This window comes from Seriola lalandi, unplaced genomic scaffold, assembly GCF_002814215.2.
Source record: "Seriola lalandi dorsalis isolate HSWRI2012SDOR001 ecotype SW California unplaced genomic scaffold, Sedor1 jcf7180002054259, whole genome shotgun sequence".
Lineage (NCBI taxonomy): Eukaryota > Metazoa > Chordata > Actinopteri > Carangiformes > Carangidae > Seriola > Seriola lalandi.
In genome coordinates this window covers 91,966-118,187 of record NW_019524812.1, presented here as the reverse complement: position 1 = coordinate 118,187, position 26,222 = coordinate 91,966, and the positions used below count along the sequence as shown (strand labels likewise).

The following is a 26,222-nucleotide window of genomic DNA, read 5'->3' as shown; positions in this document are numbered from 1 at the left end:
TAGGCCATACAAAATGCAGGCTACTTCTGCATTTTGGCCTGTAATCTGTTCCTTCAAGTTCCCATCAAGCACAGTGCATACAGAAGAATACTGCAGCGTCATTATGAAGACCCAGAAAACTGATCATATAGGCTGCTACTGCAAAAACATCCCTAGACACAACGGTTTTTGTGTCATCTAGTTTGTGGTGATTTGATCAAAGACAGCAACTTTAATTTAGAAATATGTAGCGATAAGCATCACGTGAGCACAAAAATCAAAACAATATAGGTCTTAAAGTCAGATTTTGATGCAGCACCACTCTTCAGGACAAAATGTGTTGTCACCTGAACTGATATCCAGCCTTGTTGCTACTAGAAACCCTGGTCCCCCTGCTGACAACAGCTCACTGTAGGGACCTAAATCAATGCACACTTACAGGCTACTGATTTGCTAAGCAGCTTTTATTCTGAAAGCTGAACTCGGGAAGTAGCATGTCTTCTTATTCCTTGTGGCTTGTCAGTGGTGAGTGGACAGCAGAGCAGAAGGTACAGCAACAGCACAGTGCGTCGAGCGGAGAGATGGAGGGAGCGCTGACCGGCTGTGCTCTCGTATAAACCGGAGAGGGGAGCAGCAGATGAAGAGGGAATTAAACCATGTTACATCCTGAGAAGTGAACATCTCCACAGCAAAGCCAAGCTCGTCCCAGAGACACCAGCGTCATGAAACCGGTCCTGTATTGAGGTGAGAGCTGCCGCCGCCGCCGCTGCGTTTTATTTCTTATTTAGCGCGTCTGGACACATCCTGACGTCTGTGATTAGACATATTTTGCAGAGCCCTTTAATGATGATGTGAAAAGAAAGGCACCAGCATCGAGATTTATAGAGGATAACAACAACAAACCTCCTGGTGCTGAGGAGGAGGAGGAGGAGGAGGAGAGGAGGCTGCTGTGTTTTGGTGTTAAACCCGCTTCATCCCCACAGTCAGCCTCCGAGATGAGTCCTGCGTTAAGAATCGGTTTATGGTAGAGAACAAGTGCAGTCGACTGATGAGCACAGAGCCCTGTGGATGAGGCTTCCTGGACTTGGGGGGGTGGGGGGTGTCGCTGTGTAAAGGGGCTTTTCCGATAATCCATTTAATAGCCTTTAGGGAGTAAAGTCTGGTCAGTTACAGGACGGCTCGGGGGCCTGATGTGATCTGATGGGATGTTATGGGATGTATAGGCCCGCTCGAGATGACCCAATACCAGGGTACCGGCTCGTGACTCCGCACGCAGGCTCCCATTCATTGCCTTCTTTCTGGACCTGGATCTGTCAGCCATTCAGCAGGAGGCTGCTGCCGATTCCCATTCATGAAGTCCAGTATACGCAGCCTGCACAACGATCCACTGTTGGCATTAAACAGGCTCTCCGGGCCCGCAGTAGGCCTGTTGTAGGCCTGCTATTGACTTCCTCTCATGTATCTCTTTGTAGGCTGCACGAGACAGTCAGTTATGAAGCCTAATAAGAATGATTTTAGCAGGATAGGCACACAGCCCTGTTGTTATATAGGTGTTTACATCACTATAATATTCTGATAATACTCCTGTGAGGCTAGACTGCTCTGACACTGTTTTGATTTTATACTTTTATAGAGGGAATGGCTCATTATTTTCCTCATTCTATAGCTCATTTACATAATGTTCTTATTCAGATGTTGCTTTGTTGTGATATTTAAGCAGCATCCCTCTAAATATCAAATTGCACATAAGATGCGCGTAATCCCTCTCTAAAAGTTCAGCTTTTCATTTCTGACCAAAGCTCATATGTAGATATTCTCTGAGGGGGTGGACAGAATAATAAGAACACCTGGCAGTATATTACAATCCAAAACATCCCCACAAATAGAAATGTCATATACTGTAGGTTTGATTATACTGCGATAAGGACACATTGCACCTACACTATGTTAAGGTTTTATACCTAATCGAAGGCAGGGGTTTATTATATAGTATTTATTTTCCTCAGCTGTCTAATATTCTGTTAGAAATTTTACATTGATTGCTTTGATTTAGTTTGACTGAAACTTTGGTTATTCACAACTAACCCCAGCAAAGTGATGTTACACTACCCAGGCTAGACTATATGTTTTGCATTGGGTGGGCAGAATAACAGAAACACCCTGCAAACACCATTATATAGGTCTTTACATCACTCTCATATTCTGATAATACTACTCTGCGGTCATATTGCATGTATACTGTGATTTTATAATGAATTAACTGAAGGAAGGTTCTTATTATGTACTAGTTATTTACCGTTTTTCTACAACTACAGTCTATAATATTGCAACAGGGATGTTGTTTTGTTGAAATATTCAAGTAAAATCACATTTCACAAAGATTCTCCCTAAAAGTTTTGCTTTTAACAGTTGACCAAAGTCAAGAGATGTATACAAGCTAGGCTATGGAACTGATATATTCTGCAGGAAGTGGACAAAATAACAAGAACACTTTATGATATCGTGTACTCCAACACATCAAAAAAATGCCTGTTGCATAGCTGAATCAACAAATCACATAGTCTCAGTGAGAGGTGAACTATGTAATACTCACAAAATATTTATTACAGAGCTGAAACAAAATAACTGTTCGTTATAATTTATTACAAAAGTATTGGATTTAGTGCTTCCTGGAGGTAGTGCTGAAGCAATTTGTCAATAGAAACTAAACCAGCTTTTGTCTTGTTTGTAAATGACTTTGGCCTTTTGACTGTTTGTCATATAAAACAAGACAAAATCTGAAGCTGTCTGCTTGGTCTTTTTTAATGGGCACAGGATTCACAATTATGATCATTAAGTCAATCAAAAGAAAAATAATGAGCAACTGTTTTTATGATGCATGATCAAAGTCTTTTTCTAAGCAGAAATAACTAAAATGCCAAACGCTCTGTTGCTCCACCATTTCAGTGTTTGTTTCATGTTTTCAAATGTCTCTTTTGGCAGCTACAGTTGTGAGCATTTACTGCTTTTCTTTGTCTTATGAGATACTAAACTGAATATCTTTAGGTTTTGTTTTTCGGATAACAAAACCTAAAGAGACCTCATCTTGGGCTTTGGTAAATTTTCTTTTCTTTCACTGTTTTCTGAAATTTTAAAGACTGAAAATATTGAGAAAAGTCTCCTGAAAATGGGAGAAGCGCGTCTGAGGAAAGCACAGCTTGAATAAGAATGAAAAAAGCTTGTGCATGTTTTCTCGCTTACTGCTGCTATATTTAATAATCAGATACATAATAATTGATTGGATAACTGTAAAAGATAATGAACAACTGTTGTTAAAGATGCAGCCCTGTGTCGAGGTTTACTTTCTGTCTCGTTCACCCTGCTGTTGGTGCCATCATCTGGCTTTTTTTTTTTTTTTTTACATCAGCTTCACTCTGTGACACCAAATTAAAAGCCCATCTATTCTAGTAAGTGACACAGTTGCTGCTCACACACACACGTCTCTGTGAGAGTCTTGTGGTCATCTGTGAAATTAGTTAGGCCTGGTGGGTGAGAGACAGGAAATGGAAGTCAGTGGCGGTATGTGCGTCTCCCACGCGCTTCGTCCTTTATCACTGGCTACCATATGGACGCCTGCGCTCGCTCAATATTTACATTGTCACTGCTTGCCAGAGAAACTAAGAGAGAGAGCGAGAGCAAGGAGAGCCTGCTGGTAGAGGACACGTTAATTAATGTGTTTAATATCTGTGTGATGAGGCCTTGCTACCAGCAGCATCACACAGCCTGGTGAGCACTGCTACAGTTTGGCGATCAGGAATGCCTATCCTCCATCTTCTCAACATGTCTGGTTTGTTATCTCCGGCTGCATCTGTCTGCGTCCACACACTCGCACACGGGTAGCTTTGTGCGGCTGGATGTTGTCAGTTTCTGGATCAGGACTGAATGTCTGTCTGTGTGGACATCAGCCCTGCAGTCTCTCCTCTCTGGTGGTCCTGTGTCATGTTGAGAGAAACTCTCCAGACGACATTCAGCCACATTAGTGAAGGGACAAGGTTATCGGAGCAGGGGTTAAAGGTCACTGACCTGCTGCTCTGAAGTGGACACATCACAAAAATTGTGGATGGAATTGGTTGAGGGTGGGGGTCTGTTACTGCTGACCCCTATTTCTGCCCTTTCTCCTACTACAACCGCTCATTCTGCCTCTTTATCTCCAGTCTCTCTCCCTCCTGGGATTTTTTATCTTGTGTCTACATCTCCTCTGCTTTTCCTCCCACTACTATCATCCTTTTTTATTCAGTGATGGGTGGCTGGTTTACATAGTTTCCTTGCTTCTTTCTTGGCGTCTTCACACACACCCACACCTGGATGTCTACTGTGATAATCTGTCTTTTGACTTCTTCAGGTGAGTCAGTTTTTGTCAGTGGGACTTTCCTTCCTGTGTACTTCACTGTCTGCTGTTGTTTCTGTCCTCGTTCAGTGGAGCAACAAAACAAAACAGGCATCGAGTTCATGCTGATATCTGGGTCTCTGTCACCTGCTTCTATCCTGTTAATGGAGTCTTCATTTTCTTTACTCAATACAATTGGGTCATTTTGTCATTTTGAGCTCCAGGTAGTACCTTGAAATTACTTAAATTACTGGGTGATTGACAGTCAGGAGATTTTTTGACAATTTTACAACTTATTTTAAATCACTTAAGCTATTAATTGGTTATAAAAAATTATTTTTCTGACGATCAACTTAATAAATTCATTGACTAATCATTTCAGCTGTTCTTATTATACATGCTGTACCCAACATAGATACAGCAGTGTTGTGTTTTTCAGTTGATCTATATCCAGTGTGTATCACAAACATGAAAGACTTTATGTCCTGACATGTCCTCAGTCAACATCTAACTGATGCAGTATTTACATCTTAAATAAGAACACATAATTAATGGATTCACGTAGAGTTGAGGATGTGTATGTACAGCGCTGTACTGTACTGAATGTGCTGCCAGCTGTGTGCTGTGCTGTGGAGCGGGCTAATCTTAGAAAACATGGCTGGGCCCAAACTCCCTGGGGTGGGAGCACAACATCACCAATCATCCTCATCAGCCAGTCACTGAGGGTGTGCTGCTGGCATGAGACCGCTCACAGCAACATGTGTGTGTGTGTGTGTGTGTGTACAGTGTTTATCTCTATAAGTACTCGGAGGTAAAGTATGTGTACACACAGTTTTAAAAACACAAATTCTTGTACATCCGTTTTTCTTGGCCAGAATATCATTTCCTCAGTGGCTCTATATTACTACCTACAACACCACAGTATTAATCAGACACATGTAATTCCCGGCTCTGCACAGTTGAGTCCTGTGAGGGCCGTGCAAACTACACGAAATGAACGGATCTTGCACGATGTGTTTTGCAGGCTTCTCCCTGCACGGTAATGTCTCTTTCCTCTCCTCCCCGGTCAGTTTACTCTCACAGAGAGAACTCCCAACCATCTGACAGAGATATCAGCCCTGCTCCCTTGGGTAACGAAGCAGCGGGAGGAGGAGGGGGCACAATAGTGGTAGATTTTTACAACAGATAGGGACAGGAAGGAGAAAGGCTTCTGAGGCCTGAAAGATGGAGGTAAACATTTCATATTCCCCTCGACTCCCCTTGATGGACCTGGAGCAAAAAAAAAAAAAAAAAAAAAAATTTGCTGAGGGGAGTTGGGGGATGTGAGAATCTATGTGGTGCCTCTGCTTCCCCTCGTCCTACACTGTGTCTCCCTTTCTTTACCCTCCCCTTGTCTCCTCCACCTCCACACACTCACTGATTGTTTTAGCAGCTGGCTTATAGAGCAAAAACATGCCCCCCTCCAGTTGTGGAAGAAGTACTCAGATCCTCTACTTAAGTAAAAGTACCAATGCAAGAATAAAAATACTCCATTATAAGTAAATGTCCTTCCTTCCAAATCACACTTCAGTAAAAGCACAGAAGTATTAAGACTGAAACGTAACCGCGCCTGTAACGGCTATTTTCATAATGAGACTGTATCAGATGACAATTTGAAAACTTTGTGACAATGTGAAAGGGGTTGATCGCAGTGATGAAACTACAGCTCCTGAATCTGCAGTTCCCCTCGGCTTTATGGAGCTTTACTATGAGTTTTAGCTCATTGTTTAGCAACTTTACAGCTGTTTTCAGCCCTAAAACCCCACAGTACACTCAGCACCAAACATCAGGCGTACACAGTTAGTGACCAGCTGGTGAACATAATGGAGCATTTAGCAGCTAAAGAGCCAGATATTTCCTTCAGGAGTTGGTAGAGACCAAAAACAGAGCTAAAAGTCAGGACACAAGTCCAAATGAACAATAATGTTGCTTGAATATCTGCTGGTTGTGTAAATAAGCCGACAATAATGCCGACAAGTTCACCATATCAACCACTAAGTGGCCAAAAAAATCAGGTTTGCAGGTTTAAAGTATAAGAAGCATTTTGTGAATAGAAAACATTCCTTCAAAACATATTTACTGTTAGTAGCAAATTAGTAGAATATTTACAGCCAGATGCAGCTTTTATTATAAGTGTGTTGCATTTTCTAAGCGTATTATATATCTTTATTTAAATGTAAAGTAAAAGTAAGAAAAAGTATGTACAGCTGTCAAATGAATTTGTAGTAAAAAGTACAATGTTTTACTCTGAATTGTAGCGGAGCAGAAGTACAATGTGGCATAAAATTGAATACAAGTACTTCAAAATAGTACTTAAGTACAGTTCATAGAGTCCCCCCTCCCCCCCCACCCAATTCTCTCCTCCGTCGCTCCCTCTTTCATTCATCCCCCGCACAAAAGTTGTGTTTTCGCTGTCTCTGCCAATCACTTTTAGTCCATACCCCAGTGTGCTTTGCAGTATGTAGTCTGATTCAGTCTGCTGAGCCTCAGAAAACCCTAATGCTGTCCACTTCCTCCAGCATCTCATGGCTTGAGTTTCATGCTGACGCGGTGAGTGAATGTGAATGTGAATGTGTGTGTATCTGTGTGCGTGAGTGTGTGGGCGCGGTGTACAGTCAGTTCAGTATCCTTGAGAGAGGCACATCCTCATCTTTGCGGAAGGACAGGAGTTTGAGAAGTACACCTCCCTGTGTGCCGTTGTTTTTCTGCTGAATGAGTGGAAAGTTGGATCAGTGCAGGTTTTTAAATAGCTGAATGGGTATTGACTTCCTCGCAGCCAGCAGCAGCAACACACACACACACACACACACACACACACACACACACACACACACACTTACAGGGGGAGCGAGATAATTATTAAAACAACACTTTGTGATTAGCAGTTTATCTTGTGTGGCTTGAAGGAATGAATGGATCGATGTTTGGATGAATGAAAGTGATGGATTCGTGAATGAAAATGTAAAGTGATTTTACCTTTAGTTTCACACATTAATCAAATTGGTACCACTTTCTAATACGGCACTCTTTGTAAAAGGTTTTTAAGCTGTAACTAACAGCTTTATTAATGGTTTTTAATACATTTTCTAATGCTTTATTGATCGATTATAAACCGCTATAAGAACAGATCTAGGTTGCCAGGTGGTGAAAATGCCTTTAGCTGGTGTTTTTAACTTCCTATTTGGTAATAAAGCAGCTATAAATGTTGTTAATCAGTTCACAAATGCACTTTCTAATAAGCCATAAAATCTGCAGTTATAAATGTTAGGTCATTAATGAAGGTTATAAATACTAAGTTATTAATAAATAGATATTGGGTCCAGATGCTCTGCTGCTCTTCTCCACAAGATAAGTGATCTATGGACGCAAAAAGGGACCCTAATAATTTGACTGTCATAAGCAACAGAATACCTAATTGTTAAATCTAATCTCTACACTGAATTTTAAATACCACTTGAAATACCACAACTTGATACCATCTTTAAATTACCCAAAATAAGTCCAACCCCATAACTTCAGATGGATGGTGTTCAAAGTAAAAATATTTCAGTGCCATGAAGTTGGTGGCATTTAAACTTTGTTATAATGTTTTCAGCTGCTTCTGAGATTCAGATACTGACTTTTATTTGCCTTCACAGCGGACAAACTGTTCAACCAATCCAAGGGACTTAACTTGAAAACCCAAGAGTTGTTGTTAGCAACGATAACTGATGTATTAAGCATTAGCAATGATTTATTATCTACTCATAAAGCCATCAATTACACCCATGATGAAGGCTGCTTTATTAGAAACTGGTACCATCATTTGTGTGTTTGTTTATTTCTTTCTTTTGTAAATGAAAATGTAGTCGCAAAAAATCAAACCTCTCCGTCGCCTCTCTGCGCCGCACGTCTGTAACGTGTCTTGCTGTCACCTGATGACGGGCCATGAAAGAGCTCCCATCTCAGCACCTTTGGCAGTAACATGGGAGAGAACAACAACACAGTGCGCCCCCCGCCCCCCCTCCATCCACTTGTGTCCACACACCATATGAAGTTCCTATGGGACATCCGTGCAGATATATTATTCTCTAATCTCACCCTTTCCTTTACTTTCTCATGTCTCTATCCATCATAGCATTCCTCTGAAATTCTGACACCAGGTCTCAGCATCCAAGAGTTTCTCTCTCTTTCTCTGAGGGATGAGCTCAGCGATGGTCCTTCAAAGAGCTGGCACTCCTGTGTACTTTCCCTTATCATATCCTCTCTCTAATCTGGCATATTGTTTGTTTCAGATCTGTATGAGAGGGAAAGGAAGAGGGAACGAGAGAGAGTGGCTTGTAGTTGAATGTGTGTGTCAGACTTAATTCTAGTGGAGAGTTTTTTTTGCTCTAATCCTTTATGAAAAGACAACCCACACTGATGCTTTTTGAAAATGACAATAAAGCTGGTTGCAGGAGAGATTCCAGGAAACTCTGCAGTGCGAATGCGTGCAAGTATGCGTAATTTGGTTTAAGAGTGCAATTTCGGAAAGCAAACATTCAAGCGCATATTGTGAGTGAACTGCCAAGAGAAGCCCAGCAGCTCTGAGAATAAGCTTTCACAGCTTGAGGGAGTGTTGGCCATCCCTGTGCGTATGTCGCCCAGAATGCCCCCTCACACGATATCCTTTTATCTGGGTGATTTACAGACAACAATAATCAAACCAACATGTTTTTGATTGTTTGATGCTATTCACTGATGCTGTATTAGTCACTGATGTGCAGAGGCAGAGAGACGGGGAGTGAGACAGGGGTGGGGGGGTTAAAACTGCGCTTGGATGTTGCTACTGACTCTGTGACAGACCAGAGTGCAAAGAGTTTTATTGGTGATGTGATGTGGTTTGGCACTGTTCAGGCCAAGAGATGGAGGCAGAGCTGAGTCATGCAACACACACACGCACACACACACACACACACACACATACACATACACACACACACACACACACACACACACACACACATGCTGCAGACAAGGCAGAGGAATGAAAGGATGAATGGACAAGCGCAACTGTGGCCTTAAATACAGTAAATACTAATTATTTAGAAAAACAACAGTAAAGGAGAGCCGTACAATCAGTTTGTGTTTAATCCAAGTTGCTGGTAACCTGCTCTGACAGATAATTCAGATAATCTTATCAGTGCTTGTCAGAAACCATCAATTGGAAACTTCTGCATGATTTCTTTCTGATCTGTTGTCACATTGAATCTGTTGATGAGTCATTTTATATCAAACCTTCAATGACATGCCAATCCTGCGCATAATCTTGAGCTGTCAGAGAGTTTGGACTCTTCTAAGGGAATAAATTCCCACCAAAGTGAACTAGGATGTTGCTTGTGCTTGTTTTCACCAGAGCTGTAGCTGCCACTGAGGACACCGAGGCCATGGTGTCAGAACTTTATGGAGAGTTTGGGGGGTTTGTGTTTGTATTAAATAGATATAAGATTCATTATCTACTGTGAAGAGTTGATCCACTGAAATATATGTATCTCCAAATCTAGTGATTTAAAAACCCCATAAATAAAACCTTAAAGTGTTCTATTTGTTGTTTTTCACCATGATGTAAATATTATAATGACAGAAAGTTCAAAGTCTGTTTCAATCACATCATTTTTTATTCTTTGCACCATCACACATGCAGGCTGTGTGCAAATACACACTAATGCCACTGTGCTCTTCTTCCTCCTCTCCAGCCTCTCCTCGGTGGGTTGGCATGGCCCAGTGATGAACGGAGCGGTGGTGCCCGGTAGCCCGGAGCTCTCCTCCTCGTGCCCACTGCCTGACTGGCGAGAGTTCTGTGAGCTCCATGCTCGAGCCTCCGCTGCAGACTTCGCTGACAAGTTCCAGCGCTTCCTGTCAGAGAACCCGTGCTACAACTCGCCCGGTGCTGATGCTAGCTTCTCACAGCACTTTGCCCACCACTTCCTGGAGTGCTTTTCTGCAGCGCTGACCCAGGCCCGCGAGAACCAGGCGTCCTCGCCGGAAGACGGCTCCAACGCGGCACCCAAGTACAGCATTGTTCCTTTCCTGGGAATCCAAGGCTTCCCACTGTCCTACGGTCACGACCTTTACCAGAGACGCAAAGACGCCGGGGCTTCAAGTGAATCCCTGGACAGTATGGACAGTGGAGGGGGAGGGATAGATGGGGGCGGAAGTGGCACCACTTCCTCCCGAGGCCCCCAGTCGACCCACAAGGTGTCTGCTCTGGGACAGTCCCGCAGCTCAGAGGACGTGTCGGTCAGTCACCCAAAGGCTCGCTTCAAGAAGGGTTTCTCTCTGAGGAACATGAGCCTGTGTGTGGTGGACGGGGTGAAGGAGATGTGGCACCGACGGGCCTCCCCTGAGCCTGACGCTCCCTCTGGAGCCAGGAAGGTTAACGGGGCAGGAGGAGGAGGAGGAGGAGGAGCGGGAGGGGGAGGAGGAGGAGGAGGGGGGGAGGCTGCAGGGGGAGAGAAGTGGTCCCAAAAGCTGCGGCTTCCCAGGGGTTCCCAGGGCCACAAGGCTGAGCTGCTGGAAATCCAAAGGGAGGGAGCGCTGAGGTACATGGTGGCTGATGACACTAACTGTGTGGGCGCTGCACAGTGGCAGAAGTGCCGCCTGCTGCTGAGGAAGACGAAGAGGGAGGAAGGAGGGGAGAGGTTCCTGCTGGAGTTCTACGTACCACCCAAGGTACACAAACACACACAGACGTAGAGGAACAGTTGGGCACAACAACTTATTGAGAGAGTGAATGAACAAACTAACAAAATTATTAATTAATTGATTAATGGATTAATTTAGGGCAGGAACTAACAAGTATTTTCATTATCAGTCAGTCTGTTGATTACTTTCTTCGTTGATCATTTAATTGTTTTGACAACAAAGATTTTAATTTCCCAGAACGCCAGTTGCTTGTTTTATCTGATCAACAGCGCAAAGCTCAAAGATGTTCAAAGTTTTTACATCCAGCGCATCACACATTAGATCTTTCCACCCATCCATAAAACAGTGATCAAAGAGAAAATGATCAAATTATTAACGTTTCCCAACGACTTTTCAGAAAAAAATAAGATGCAGGCCAGTCAGCGGTTTTTCACAGTTCTTACTGCTCATGTCCATGTCGTCATCAACTTTTCACCATAGCCAGGTCTGCCATAGCAAATAATAGCAAATTGTTTTTCAAGGTTTAGTGAAGTCATTTTGTTTAGCTACTTAAAAGCAGGAGGAGAAGCACATTTCCAATTCTTCAAGACATGTTTACTTGAAGATTAGACTTGAAGCGGAGTTGAAACAAGAATGGACACATGAATCAATAATGAAAAAAAATCATTACTTGCATCCCTACATGGATCCCACATATCAATTCAGCCTGATAATCCAGCCCCTCTGACGCTGAGTGACACAGCCTAAAGTCGAACCACACACACACACACACACACACACACACACACACACACACTCACGTGCATGCATGCACACTTCACATTTGTCTGTATGGGATTTCCAGATCATTGCCCCTGACCTTAAGAGGGCTGTGAGGCTGTGCAGCTGAGTGTGTGTAAATCTGCCACTGTCCTTTGATCATGGCTGGTGGGAATGTGGGGATAAGGGTGCAGGGAGGGGGGAGAGGGGTATGGAGAGGTGGGAGGCAGATGTGGGAGGAGGGGGGAAGGAGCTGCTTGAGAACACCAGAGATTGTGTGTGAGAGACAGAGAGAGAGAGAGAGAGAGAGAGAGAGAGGAAGCTGCATTGATTTCTGTAAGAGTAAGGGATCACAAAGTTTCCCTTTCATGTGCAAGAAACAAGTATTGAGCTTTGGCTGCAATGACAAACTGAAAAAAGGAACCAAAATAGTCAATAACTCGAAGACTCTGCCAAACTCAGTGAGAGCCACAAGGGGAACATATGAAATGAAACTTAATAATTGTGCTACAGCCGTTTCCTCTGTTGTGTTCTATAAACATCCACACGTGGGAAAAATTATTAGCAGCAATGGACCAAGCTGAGATTATGAGAGGCTCCAGAGCAACAGTTACATCCTTGATGACACATTAATTAAACACACATCTCGACAGGCCTGGCCCGCAGACACTCTCTGAGTTGTTTTATCACTGCCGCGCTATTCAGATCTTACAAATCATAACAGTGCAGAGTCAACAGTGTCGGAAAGATAAACTGACTCATAAAATCTCACTCCTGCCTGCTCCTGGCTGACTGGCTCTGGCTACGTCCCTGGCGGGGTCATCAATCTGCCGGCTGCTCTGTGTGGCAGAGACAGCACACTGCAGCATGCTAACTGCCTGCATTATGACACAGCAGCAGGCCCCCTGAGACGACCCACTCTCAGGTTCACGCCAAACAAAGTAGCGTGCATGCATTGTTGTTATCCTGAATATAACATCAGACAGCTTTAAGTAAACAGCTGCGAGGAAAAATATGTTAAATTGCCTAAAGATGCAAAAAGATATGTCTGCTTTTGCTGTTTGTTGTTATGTTTTAATCATTTTCCAAAATTACCATCCATTCCTGTGGATGTTTTGATAATCCTGAGTGTTACATCTATTTTATAAGTTAAGGCAAGTCAAGTCAACTTTATTTCTAGAGCACATTGAGACACAGCTTGAGCTGACCAAAGTGCTGTACAAAGGACATTGAAATAAATAAAAGCAAGTAAAACAAATGTGTAAAATAAGTAAAACACAAGGAAAGCATAGTGAATATACTGTTTACAGAACCATATAAACATACTAACAAAAACAAGAAAATAACGAGGAGCAAATACACAATTATGAACATGACAACGAACTTAAAGGTCAGCAAGCTAAAAAGGCCAGTGAATAAAAATGTGTCTTTAGCCTAGGTTTAAAATTATAGATGGGGGGAGTACATCTGATATCTAATGGCAACTGGTTCCATAATTTTGGAGCAGCAACTTCAAGATAAAAGAAAAAGAAAGTTTCAAATATTGCCTGAGAAAAGATTTCCAGCTCTTTTGCACTGAAAATTCAAATTTAAAGCTGCACTAATCAATATTTTCATATCAACAATAGATCAGATATGATATGTAATGTGAAAAGGGTCACTAACCCAACTATTCTAAAGCTCTAAAAACCACTCTACACTACCTGTCCGGCTCCAAACAGGAGACAGATGTGGTTGGCGACTAGCAGGTGAACATGGTGGAGACTGAATATTAAACTTAGATTCATCAGGTCTAAGTTTAAGGTGGACACTCGACTTCAAATTAATGCTAATGCTGCTCAGTGTGCTTTTATCAGAAACACAGCTCACCACAGATTAAAGATGGACTTTACCCTTTTCACAGCACTGACAACACTGTCAACTCACGTATTTCTAACATACAGGACTGTCATGTGCACTAGTTCATACTGATTGCATCAACCAAAAACTGACGTTGGGCTTGTGCTGCTTGTAGGAGAGAGGTACAGGAAATGGTCAAATGGTCTAATAAAGGAAGTGGTTTTTGACATCTGATCGAGAGAAAAGCATCGTGGGTGTGGACGGCAGCCAGCTGCACAGGCAGATCAAGATGAGAACAGTGTTACTCCAGACAGATCAGCTGATAAGCCTCTGCCAGACCATCAGTCAGCCTCTCCTGACACACACAGAAATAAATACGTATATACACACACACACACACACACACACACACACACACACACACACACACACACACACACACACACAGCTCTCCGCCTCAAACACACTCTTTGAATCTGTTAAGATGATGGCCTGGATCCAGCTCTCTGCAGAGGGCAAACTGAGGCCAGGTTGTTTCCTGTGTTCACCCTCTTGTAAACTCTCCGTGTTTTATGTTTGTTAGTCACTCAGCAGGAATAATCACTGAGAAACGTGGTGAGAAATAAGAGACTGCATGAAAACGGAGCTGTGGAGTTATTTTTGCAGATGTGTGCAATCTTGAAACTCTTCCCTGCTCTTTTGATGTTGGCCTTATTTTATTGGAATGGGTTATTTAAACTCAGGAGACAGGAGGTGTAGTTCATTACTGCTGTACCAGTAATTCAGACTGCACATTGCCCCTTAATTATCATGTGTGAAGGAGAAGGTTGAGGTTTGGGAGAAGTTGGGTGCGTTGCACAATAAAAACATACTAAATAAAAAGAGGTAGTATTTAAATCTGTACCACTTACTTAAAACTCTATGTAGGGCTTTTTTTGTAGCAAAATATAACGTTTCTACTTTTACAAGTGGTGCAGTTGCCTCCAGAAGGATTTAATTTAGTGATGCCACCCAGAGGGTGGATTTTTTTGTTTTCTTGAGCATGAATTATAAAAACAATGTTGTTACCATATTAACAACATTGTGTTGTTTTTCAGTCCACTGTGATCTGCAACCACCAGGCAGCACATTCATGTTTATTGTCTGAAGTCATCTAAAATAAAGGTTTGCAATGTTTTTGGCGTGTGACTTATAAAAAGCATACTCATGTGAAGCATGCGCTACCTCTGACTCCAGTTCAAACCTAGAGTTTCCCTCCTTGAACAATTTAATTTGATTCATTTTTAGAGGCCATTTGAAGCAAAACTATAGTGTAGTATTACAGTAGCACTACTCTTACCACACAGTTCAAACATTAGAGAAAAATAACACATAAACATACTGTGGTGTGGCAGCATTTATCTGAGGACGTTGTGAGAGTCCCAACTGACCTGCTGGGAACCAATGATATAAAGTGCAACATTTTACAGTCGTGAATGCTCCCCTGACAACGTGCTGGTTATCACATCATGTAAAGAACTCACACTGTGGTTAATATGAGCTCTTATGTTTGTTTGCATGTTGCCTGAAGTCCTCAAAGCCCAAAGTCAGCATCCCTCTGTCAGCCATCGTGGAGGTGAGGACCACCATGCCGCTGGAGATGCCCGACAAGGACAACACCTTTGTTCTTAAGGTAGAAGCTGCACAAACTTACAGTTACATTTACACAACTGCACCTGCATTTGTGGAAATGCTTGATGGGTATACCTAATTTTCACAGTATAGAAGACAACTTGGTAACAGTCTTATGAAAAAAATGTTTGCTTGAAAATGAGCTAGCCCACACTTTTGCTGAGTTAACACTGGATTTGCCCTGTTCTGTGCCCTGATGTGGTCCCTCGAACACAGCTGAGTGTGTGATCGCAGTGTTTGGCTGCTTCCACAGGTGGAAAACGGGGGAGAGTACATCCTGGAAACCATCGACTCGCTGCAGAAAAACTCCTGGGTTGCTGACATCCAGGACTGCACAGACCCGGGGTAAACCACCAGATAAATATTTGCTGTTGGCTGAAGATGGAGAGAGGGGGAAAGTGTGGATGGGAAGGGTGAAGGGGGGTGGGGGGGTGGGGGGGTGGAGTAACACACACAGACATTAATCATGAAATGAGCTGAGTTTTTGACAGGTTGCTTGAGCACAAACATGGACGAGCTTACACCACTAACATTCCTCCTCAGTCGCCTGGGTTAGTGGATGTTAGTCAGTGCAGCTCGGGACGTAAACAGAGGGATTATTTGTGTCCATGTTTGTTGGACGAGGATGTGTGTAGAGTTGTGTGTTACGTTCTTGCGGTTCTCCTTACCCGCCTGCTTGTGTGCAGTGACAGCGGCGATGACATTGAGCTGGCGTCGTGTCCTCATGGCCAGGCCTCCAAAGACTGCTCCATGGTGGCCTCCTGCAGCTGTGAGCTGCTGTCTGAGGGTGAGCAAAGACTCTTTGTCATTTCCCTTTTGCAGCATCCACTGTTACATAATAATCAGATGTTTTGATCTGATGTGTGTGTTAATGTATAAAAAAATGTTTAGGTGTGTATCGTGCTCCGGAGAGGTCATGTCCTACGGCAGCAGAGCATTACAGCGCTCCCTCAGTCCGTTGCAGGGAACCCCCCTTCACCCAGCACCCATCTCACATGCCTTTAGAGCGCTTCCTCCAGTCCCCAGAGGCCCAGGGCTCCAACTCCTCTGCAGGTGATAACACATACATTTGCTTAATCAATATCCAACCTGGTGAATGTCCATAAACATGAAAATAAAAACATGGATGTGTGTGTGACTCTTCCCAGGTGGCAGTGAAGGAGCTAAAGACTCAGATGGCGCTGCCAGCTTGGCGGGTTACCCATGGTTCCATGGTACACTGTCTCGTGTGCGTGCGGCTCAGCTGGTGCTTGCAGGCGGGGCCAGGAGCCACGGGCTATTTGTGATTCGTCAGAGCGAGACACGGCCGGGCGAGTACGTCCTCACCTTCAACTTCCAGGGCAAAGCCAAGGTGAGATGATTAAGAGAGATGAGACACAGCATTATGCTCTGTGTAAGTTAACTCAGAGAGAGGGAGATGTTAGTGTGTTGTATACATGATGTAGTGATGCAACTATTGGTTTGATTATTTGTTAATGTATAGATGTTATTGTTGTTTATATATTCATGTTTATATATTCATTAATATGTATATATATATATATATATATATATATATAGGTTTATATATTCAAATGTCAAATGCCAATTACAAGTTCTCAGAGTCAAAAGTTGGGTTTTCAATTTACTTATTTTGTCTGAACATAACAACAAAAATTCACAAAAATCCAACAGGTGACACTGACAGATGAGAAGCTAGAAACAGAAATGGTTGACTCAATGAAAGACTTGAAATAAGTAATCTGTTATAAAAATTGCCACTGATGAATTGTGTGTTCTTGAAATAATGAAACAACTTGTTGTTTCTGCACTAGAATACATTAATGTCTCCTCCCAGCTGCAGTCTTGCTCTGCAGTAGTGTTAAATTCACTCAGGCTTGTTCTCTTGACATTTGGGATGCAGTCACTGCAGCTCACAGCAAGACCAAGTTGTTCTGGCCCTGGCAAAGATGCAGTAATGTCAATGTTTTGTGTTCTCTTATGTAACATGATCCCTGCACATCGCATCCTGCCAGCCGGCGGTGTTGAGGAAGTGTCAGCTGCCGCCTCTTCCTCTGGTGTCAGCCTTGGCATTCTTGTCGCTCTGTTCCCACAGCGAGACGCCTCTCAGATAATGTCCTGACCTCTGTCTTGGTCTGTCTGCATCAGATGTTCACTGTTCTCACACTGCAATTTTCTCTCTGTTTGTTTTTCTCTCTTTCATCCCTACCCTCTCTTTTACCATCTACCTTTCCCTCATTCCTTTGAATCCCAAACTATTCTCTCCCCTGTCTCTTTCCACTCTCCCCTCTTTCTCCCTCCCAGCATTTGCGCTTGTCGGTGAATGAGAACGGGCAGTGCCACGTCCACCACTTGTGGTTTCACACTGTGTCGGACATGTTGAGACACTTCCACGCCCACCCCATCCCGCTCGAATCCGGAGGCTCGGCTGACATCACATTACGCTCCTATGTACAAGTGCAGCGAAGCTCCGCTACAGGTACACAACCCCAAAACTTAAAACTGCTCACACATCACGTATAAACTTAAAGTCGTTCATACCGCTCTGCACTTTCCCAGATCCTAATAAGATGCTTAATTTGTGCTTTGATAATAGCGGGCTGGAGAGGTCAACCATTTGGACTGAGTTAAAGGTCATGCACACTGATACAGGTGTTTTTTTTTTTAATATTCTGTCAGATTAGACCTCTGCTCAGGTTGTTTGGTGGAGCTATCCAGGAAACTACCTGACTTCATCAAAGGAGAGTGAGGAGGATGTCAGTCAAGCACAATCTGTACACACACCCACACATGATGATGGCTGCATTCGGTTTAGCTGCTTCAGTTTCAGGGTCCTGCTGTTGTTCATAATGGATCATTGTCACGGTCTTATATCTTACTGAACCCTTGTTAATGTTGTGGTTTTTATACTATGATTAGTCAAAATGTCTGCTGTGAATTTATTTATTTTTTTATTTTTTTATTATTTTTTTTTTACAATATTTCCATTGAGTTTACATCAATAACTATAACCCAGCTGATCCTGGATTTTTGATATTTGACTGTTAAATAGAAAAGATAAGATTTGTCAGTTTTGACATAAACAACAAAGAACATGTTATTACTCTCGGTGGACCAACTATATAATGGAGACACTGTTTCCTGATCTCCTTAAACATATCTTTTGCATTTCTGTTCTGTAATTTCATTTTACACTGACACAATAAGCTAATATCAGCAGATATACAGTATATATCTAAGTCTGCCTCCCATTACGTTGCTTCAGATTTACAGACTTAATTGGCCTGGTTTGATCAGAAGCTTGTGAAGGCTAATGTTATCAAATATTTAAAAAACTTGCGAGATATTAGCTGGACGTGACTGATATTAAGGCTATACTGTGCATGTGCTACCGTTTTGCTAGGTTTTAGCATTTACCAATATCTTGTAACTGCCTTGTTTCTCCATATTCAGTCGCTTATAACTCGCAGAACTTTGTCGCGGACATTTGGTGATTTCCAAGAAGGAAGTGTGTCAGTTTGACAGTTGCTCCTCAGGTCACCAAAGATTATTGTCGAAAGATTAGAAATTTGCAGAAAGTTAGATATGTTGATGGATAGCAGAGGTTTGTCCTTACAGATGGAAGAAGCTTTGCTAAAACTCACTGAACCTGCCCCTCCCCTCCTCGTCCTCCATACTAACACTGCTCCTGCCCTCTGCTCTGCTGGCATGGGATGAATGCCCTCCTGTACAGGAGAGTGAGGGGGCGATTATACCGCAGGAGTTTTGCATGCAGGCCGAGACTCTGGGCCCAACCCACCCTGGTGGTCACAAAGAGGCCCTCTGTTTCCTCAAATGCTGGACCTACACACACTCATGCACTCACTCACATGCACATAGAGTGAGGGTTTGATTCAGGGCGTAAAAGGCTTTATTGATACACTGGTCAGGCGTGTCTTTGGCACCAGTGTTGTCGGTGTTATTGCCCACCAAGAGAAAGGATAATAAAGGAGGCCCACTCTGCCTGTGTTTACATGCTGCTCTATGAAGGAGCTTTTTGCTCCCAGCTCTCCAGTGGAAGCCAACAAACAATTATCAGCAGAACACATTAATCTATATTATTAATGTGTCTATCTATCAAAAAGATTTCTCTCTTCTTCCCCACAATCTGCTCCAGATGTGACCGTGCCTCCAGTCCTCACCCCGCCCAGGGATGCGGGCTGCCGGACAGATTCAGCCCAGCCAGCCCTCCACCCTCCTGGGATCACAGCGCCTGCGGGCCCTCCCTCTGATGCCCCGCTCTCCTCGAGCACATCCTCCTCACCCACCACCCTTCCCTCCCTCTCCCGCAGTGACCCAGGTACTGGAGGAGGAGTAGGAGGAGGGTTACAAAGCCGGAGCAACAGCTCTGAGCGCCTGCTGGAGGCCTCTAGTGGTGCATCTGAGGACTACCATGACGCTGATGGGACTCGAAGGGCCCGAGCTGTGGAGAACCAGTACTCTTTCTACTAAACCACCCAGGGCAGGGTTCAGTCGAATGTTTTCGGAATTGGATGAGATGCAGAAAGTTGGAGGTGATGTGGGACGTTCAGCTGGTGATGAAAACGGTCCAAATCACTGGATCGCCCATTGTTTGGTTTGTTTTTATTTCAAGGCAATTTCCTGTTTCTCTGATTTGAGAAAGGAGGTGAGATCATGATGAGCCATTTGTCCACACTGATAAATCCCTCAGGCTCTTTGTTTCAAATTTAGTTGTCAAGGATGTGAGTAAACAGACATACAGAGAGGGACAGGTAGACAGGGAGAGGTTGAGATGGAGTGGGAGATTAGACATAGATTTGTGTGGGTGGAGAAAGCAAGAGGAAGTCATCCAGTGGCCATGTGGCTTTGATTCTTCTCTTTCAACCACTTCCTGTTCACCCTTACCCGCAGTTCCCTGGGAGCAGAGCCTGTGTCACCACCCCATTGAGGGACTGAGAGTTTGAAATGACCCTGAAGAAACAGTCCCTCCCTTCAGAGCTCCTCCAGAGCTCCTGAGAGCATCCCATTAATGTTTGTAAAGCTGCTTTGAGTCTGTCCCGGATATCCTCACTGTCCCTGCGGGGTTGCCCTACAAAGTCCTGCTCCAGGTCTCTGCTCTACACTAACATCAGTGCAGCAATCATGGGTGTGTTAGTGTTAGCCCGGGGATGTTTTTTTTAAATATGTACAGCCTAAAGGGTCTTAGTGCCTGACGATTACCTTGGACTTGAATGGACTGTTGCCTATAGCGATGAGGAGGATGATGTTGACATACTCACAACAGCCCAAAAATTAAATGCAGGTGATTATTTTACTGTCGGTTTCTGCTTCAAACATACTGAACATGCATATCTCTGCCTACTGAAATGGTTTTGTTCTCACAGCTTTATCGGTGGCTGCAGCATTCACACAGGTGGTCATATGTTGTGTTACAAATCACTTTCAAAATGTTGAAATGGAAGATGAACAACACACATTCAGTCCTTACAAATATGGCAGGGTGGCTCCCATTTTGCTGTCATACTGGGTTATTTCTATGAGTGTGCGGTGGTGTATTAGAGTCCCAATGTTTTTCAATGATCGGTGTGCTACAGTAGTGTTTCTAAAACATGGTTTTTGGGGTCCCTCCGTCTGGTGCCGGTTCTGTATTCAAGATCATCATATCGATAACCTGTAGATTAGATATGCTGTTCATATAGGAGTTCACTTTGAAGTAATGCCTTGAAGATATTATTATACCAAAACCAGCAGAGGGAGGGACTTGGGACTTGTTTTTTTAGGAAGGTGGCAGTATTTTGTACTGTTTGTGCGGCCTGCAGGTGCGCTTGTAGGTCTGAACTGGAACGGTACAGTTTGTAATATAATAGGAACTAGATGGCCATGCTTGAGTAGAGAAATGTACTTTTTGCTAACACATTACTGAGATTAAGCTTTTTAATAAATCAAAAGAAAACCTAATTTCCACACCACAAAATATTATTTATAAGAACTGACACCTAAATATTCATTATAATACAAAATATCAGTGAAAATACCCTCTTTCAGGAAAAGACATTTTGAAAATGTGTGTATTTGTTTCCTTAAGAGTTAAATGAAAAGAGTAAATGAATACCACTCTCATGTCTGTAACAAATATGAAGCTATACAAACATCTAAAGCTCACTGATTAACATGTCTGTTTAAAAATCTAAGTGTAAAAACAACAAATAACCATTTTATGGGGGGTTATGTGCCAGACTATTTCTTGGTTGGGACAAGTTGCCAAGCAGCCAGCGGAGACTCCAAGAAATTACTGATCCTGTACGTCATATATATTTCCTTGTAAAACAGTGATTTGTCATTTTTACATTTTCATTTCTGCACTGGTTAAAGAAACAAGAATAATGTGTTAATTACTGAGCTTTAAAGGTGCTAGTAGGCGGATTTTGTTATTTTTGGACAGAGCCAGGTTAACTGTTTCCAGTGTTAATGCGAGGCTGAAGCGGTAGCTTCATATTTGCCGAACAGATATTAGAGTGCTATCAATCAACTCATCCATCTCTCAGCAAGACAACAAATAATCATAATCCCCAAAATGTTGAACTTTTCCTTCCTTTAATGCATGTTAGATACACCTGAAAACATAAAAATACACACAGCATAAAAACATCAAACAGCTACTGTAGTTAGAACACATGCAACACTTTTATTCAGTTGGAATAAACATATCAAGACTCAGCATTCGTCTTGTCAAGCATGGCCATTTAGCCTCAAAGGTGAAATTTCAATTTCAGTCAAGGAGCGAATGGATCAGTTCATGTGCCAATTTGAATCCTATTTTTGAAACATATTTATTCCTCAGCCGTTGTAAATGACATTTTTCCTATTGAGTCTTATTTATGTACAATTGGTTGATTCTTCTTGATGAAACATCCTCAGTGGAACCTGTCTGTTGCAACAGCCCCTTTCACATATCACAGATTTGCTCATGTCTCCCTTTTATTTTCTTAACACCTCTTAAGGCTGACTTTTCTGTTGTCTGACTGAGTTTTGAAGAGTCTGTGCAATTTTGTACAAAGTGATGTACTTGACATACTACTTTATATTTCTGTGAATAAAATGTGAACAGACTGTTGCATGTTCTCTGCAGTTATTCGCTCATAAATGTCACAGTCTGCGGGTTCAGGCTGAAATGGTGGAGATTAAAGGCTCAGAAAAGTCAAGAGCTTTAATGTTGCAAACATAGTCATCGCTCTGTGAACATGTCATGTGGTTTTCTGTTGTTTCAGGTCGCGTTAAATAAAACACTGTCAGCCTGTGTTCCATAAATATGCACTAACGCAAAAACAGTTTCGATTGTTATACATTCAGATTCAAAGAGCATAGTTTGACTTGTATTGACGACTTCAGTCAGTTTAAAGACTGATGACATAATCCCAGACATTGACCATGTTTCATGTTTCCAATCTGTTTTATTTTCAGGGAAATAAATCGACACACTGTCATGAGACGGCCAGGACAAGCGTCAGTATCACCCCACACTGAGTTTAGACTCATTCTGCCCCTCAGGCCTCCAGCTGTAACCCAGAGATCATTTTGATGTGCACAGACGCCCTCTAGAGGTCAGCTCTTTATTGCTGCAGAAAAAGAAATGCTTGGCAGTTACAACTACATATTTACTATGATCACTGATGAATAAAACTAAATTGAAACAAAGAAAATTGATGTTATTTTATTATATTTGCTCAAATACAGTTTCCTGTACATAAAATAAACAATTCAAAAATTTCTAGTGATATATCAAACACGATGTGACATCCTGTATGTACATTACATACATGTATACAGTTAAACATGTGTAATAGCAAATTATCTTCAAATCCTACACTTAAAGTAATTGTCTAGATTACAGCACCAGTGTATAGGGAAAGATGGAGGAACCGTGTTGTTCAGCATGTAAAGTTTAAGTTTCCCATATTTGTGCAGTGTTTGGATGGACAGAAAAAAATCTATTAAAGCTGTCAAAAAAAGTTGTTTGGGTTCAAACTTGCCACGACTAATAGATAGTTAATTAACAGGTTAACACAGCAGCTTCACAACTGGTAGAACAACTGTTGACAGTACAAAGACTAATCCATCATGTGCATGTACATCAGATTCTCTGGTTTTCTCCTGCAGACGTTGCAACATCTGGGCAAATGAGATTCCTGAAAGAGCTACATGCTCGAATCATACTTCCACATTCTGCTATGTGGGTCACAGATTTCCAATTTCTACTTTTTTAAGCGGTCACACCTTTATAGGTAAGTGTAAAGTTTGTTTATGTCTTTCAGATCCTACGCTATGTAAGTGATGGGGCGCAGAATCCACAGACCTTATTCTGGGCTAAAACATATTCCCAAGTTTATCTGATGGTCACGTGAGGCTTCAGCAGTCTGTGTTAGACGGATCAAACTTCCAAAGTTACAGTATTTGTCGTACTTTTTGTTTCCATAGTGAGCTGCTAAAAAAGGCTGTAACTCTGGATGATATACATATGATTTGTCTAACACAGATTGCTGAAGCCTCAAATTAGCTGCAAATAAACTTTGGAATACACTTATGCATGGGTGGGATTTTGTCCTCCATCACTGACAATGAAAACACATTAGGAGGGGATCTCTTAGTAGCCAGTGTGAATAGGAGAAATTACAGTAATATAAACAATAAATAATATTGCAATATTTTTAGGCTATATTGTGATACGTGATATATATCTCAATATTTTGAAATCTCCTTTAAAGCACTTCATAAATGTGCGATTTAACCCTTTGATGCATACAATCACACCAGTATGATGATTCTCTCCCTGCAACATTTGTCAAAACATTCTTGTTTACTGAATATATATCAGGGGTTTCTTTTGGAACAATTCAGAAAATTTGCATTCAAAAAGGGGAAAAGCAGAATCAAGTTAAATTAGCAATTGACAAAAACCCACCCCTAGATGACAGAATGCATAAACTGATTCAATGCTCATATGGGCACCTGACTATTTCTTTAAGACAAACTTGAAAAATAGTGACCCTAACCTTTAATATTATCAGCTACATATGATGAATGAAAGCCTAACTGCTGCTTTAGAGAGACAGTCTTTGTCTACTCCTGCAACAAACTAAAATTATCCTCTGCAACTGTCCGAAATTGTGCAACACATGCAAAACAGTCCGAGGTAGCACCCCCAACCCCCTCCGTGTCCTCCCGCCCTGAGAGTCGTAACGTGTAACCCCATAGGATCACATCTGGTAGCTGCTTCTATTTCAGGGCCTGGTGAGATTCACAAATATCAGCCCTGCCATGGCCAGCAGCATCGCCACAGTCACCTCCATCATCTTCCCCTGCCTCCACCTGCTCAGCTGCTCCCTCTGCTGCTCCTGCATGCGCTCCTTCCTGGCCCTCATGTCCTTCTCTCTCTGTAGCTGCTCCCCGTAGTGAGCCCGGTAAAAGGCATCAAAATCAAACATGGGCCTCCCGCCTGTTTGGGAGTACCGTCTGGCTCTCTGTTGATGCTGCTGCTGCTGTTGGGAGCCTGTGGATCTGCTCGTGGTCTCTTTGGAGGACGGTCTCCCCGCACTTCTGATATCTGACTGGCTCAGGATGCCCCGGTCGTACTTCCTCCTCAGGCTGATGTTACCCAGCACGGTGTAAGCCTCACTGATCTCAGAGAAGCGCTGGGTGGCCTCCTTGCTCCCTGGGTTCTTGTCAGGGTGGTAAATAAAGGACTGCTTGTAGTAAGCCGTCTTGATCTGGGACTGTGTGGCACCTGGGGTCACTTTGAGGATGTCGTAATAGGCCGTCCTGCTTCTGTACAGCAGAGGAGCATCTTTTGAGCTCCCATCACTCCTCCAGCAGTAGTTTCTAGTTGCTGTAAATGGATCAGGTTGTAGTTTCAGCCGTCTCAGTCCCTGTCCACATCCTGGCCTCTCTGATCCCTGATCTGCCAGAATGAAGACAACAGTGCAGAGAGCTCGGAGCTGCTGAGGAGATCTGAAGGTGTCAGGGTGGATGGAAATAGCTCCTCTGGTCCAGCATGTCATCCTGCAGAGTGGCAGCTTCTCCTGGAGGAGAGGCTGCAGTCTTGCAGCTAAGTACAGGGCTGTTTTATGAGCTTGGACGCTCTCTCTGGTTTGAACAAACCCGATAAAACGGGATGAATCCAGCTCCAAAGACGTGGCACAAAGCAAACTTCCATTTACCTGTTGACGTTTACTTTTCCTCCCTCTGGAAAGTTTCTCTGGTTTGCGTTGTGTTGCTCTGCTTTCTGACACTGGCTGAACTTCACGTTGGTCCCGGGCTGATTCCTCTTTAACGCGGCTGTCACTGAAGGAGCAGTTTACCAGCAGAGATCCGGGGCTTTCACCGGCGCACACCGGACGACTCTGGCTGTTCCTGAGGGCGGACAGTCGGTAAACTCCGCTCCCCAGCCTCTGACCGACCTCTGCCATTTCACCGAGAAGAACGGGCCGGTGGACAGCCCGGAAAACAGCTGCAGCATCCGGAAACGTCATAGAGCCAGGAGCCAGTAAGAGCCAGTGTTTACAGGAAGTACTTATAGTCGACCAATAATTTTTGCAGGGAAAAGGTTACGTTGTAATGTATTGGATAACAAGTGGATTTAAATAGAATTGACCATAGATTCTCTAAAGTATATTCTGGCCATGAAATTCAAGGACAACTTTTTCACCTTTAGAAAATAATTTAAAACTGCACTTAAGTGTAAAAATGCCTTGACCCTATGTAAGATATGACAGAATTTTAAATCACATTTAATATTAATTTTTACTTTTTTTTTTGGTCTATATATTTAAGTTTTAATCCCCTTTTAACTTTTATTATAATTTATTTTCTCTTAACACCATTGCAACTTCATTGGAATTTATTTTGCTGT

General features: G+C 42.8%; 2 protein-coding genes across 2 annotated transcripts; one reads left to right on the top strand and one right to left on the bottom strand.

Annotated features, from left to right (window-relative positions):
- Positions 1-513: 513 nt before the first annotated feature.
- Positions 514-22,426, top strand: sh2b2 (SH2B adaptor protein 2). The gene is made up of 9 exons (XM_023404999.2): positions 514-723; positions 10,099-11,074; positions 15,216-15,317; positions 15,570-15,661; positions 16,003-16,103; positions 16,208-16,369; positions 16,465-16,667; positions 17,621-17,795; positions 19,473-22,426. Exons 2-9 carry the CDS (start codon positions 10,130-10,132, stop codon positions 19,805-19,807), a joined length of 2,115 nt encoding a protein of 704 aa, XP_023260767.1. The 5' UTR covers positions 514-723; positions 10,099-10,129; the 3' UTR covers positions 19,808-22,426.
- Positions 22,427-22,747: 321 nt separating this feature from the next.
- Positions 22,748-25,823, bottom strand: dnajc30b (DnaJ (Hsp40) homolog, subfamily C, member 30b). The gene has a single exon (XM_023405002.2). The coding sequence runs from the start codon at positions 25,777-25,779 to the stop codon at positions 24,595-24,597; it is 1,185 nt and encodes a 394-aa protein (XP_023260770.1). The 5' UTR covers positions 25,780-25,823; the 3' UTR covers positions 22,748-24,594.
- Positions 25,824-26,222: the final 399 nt, after the last annotated feature.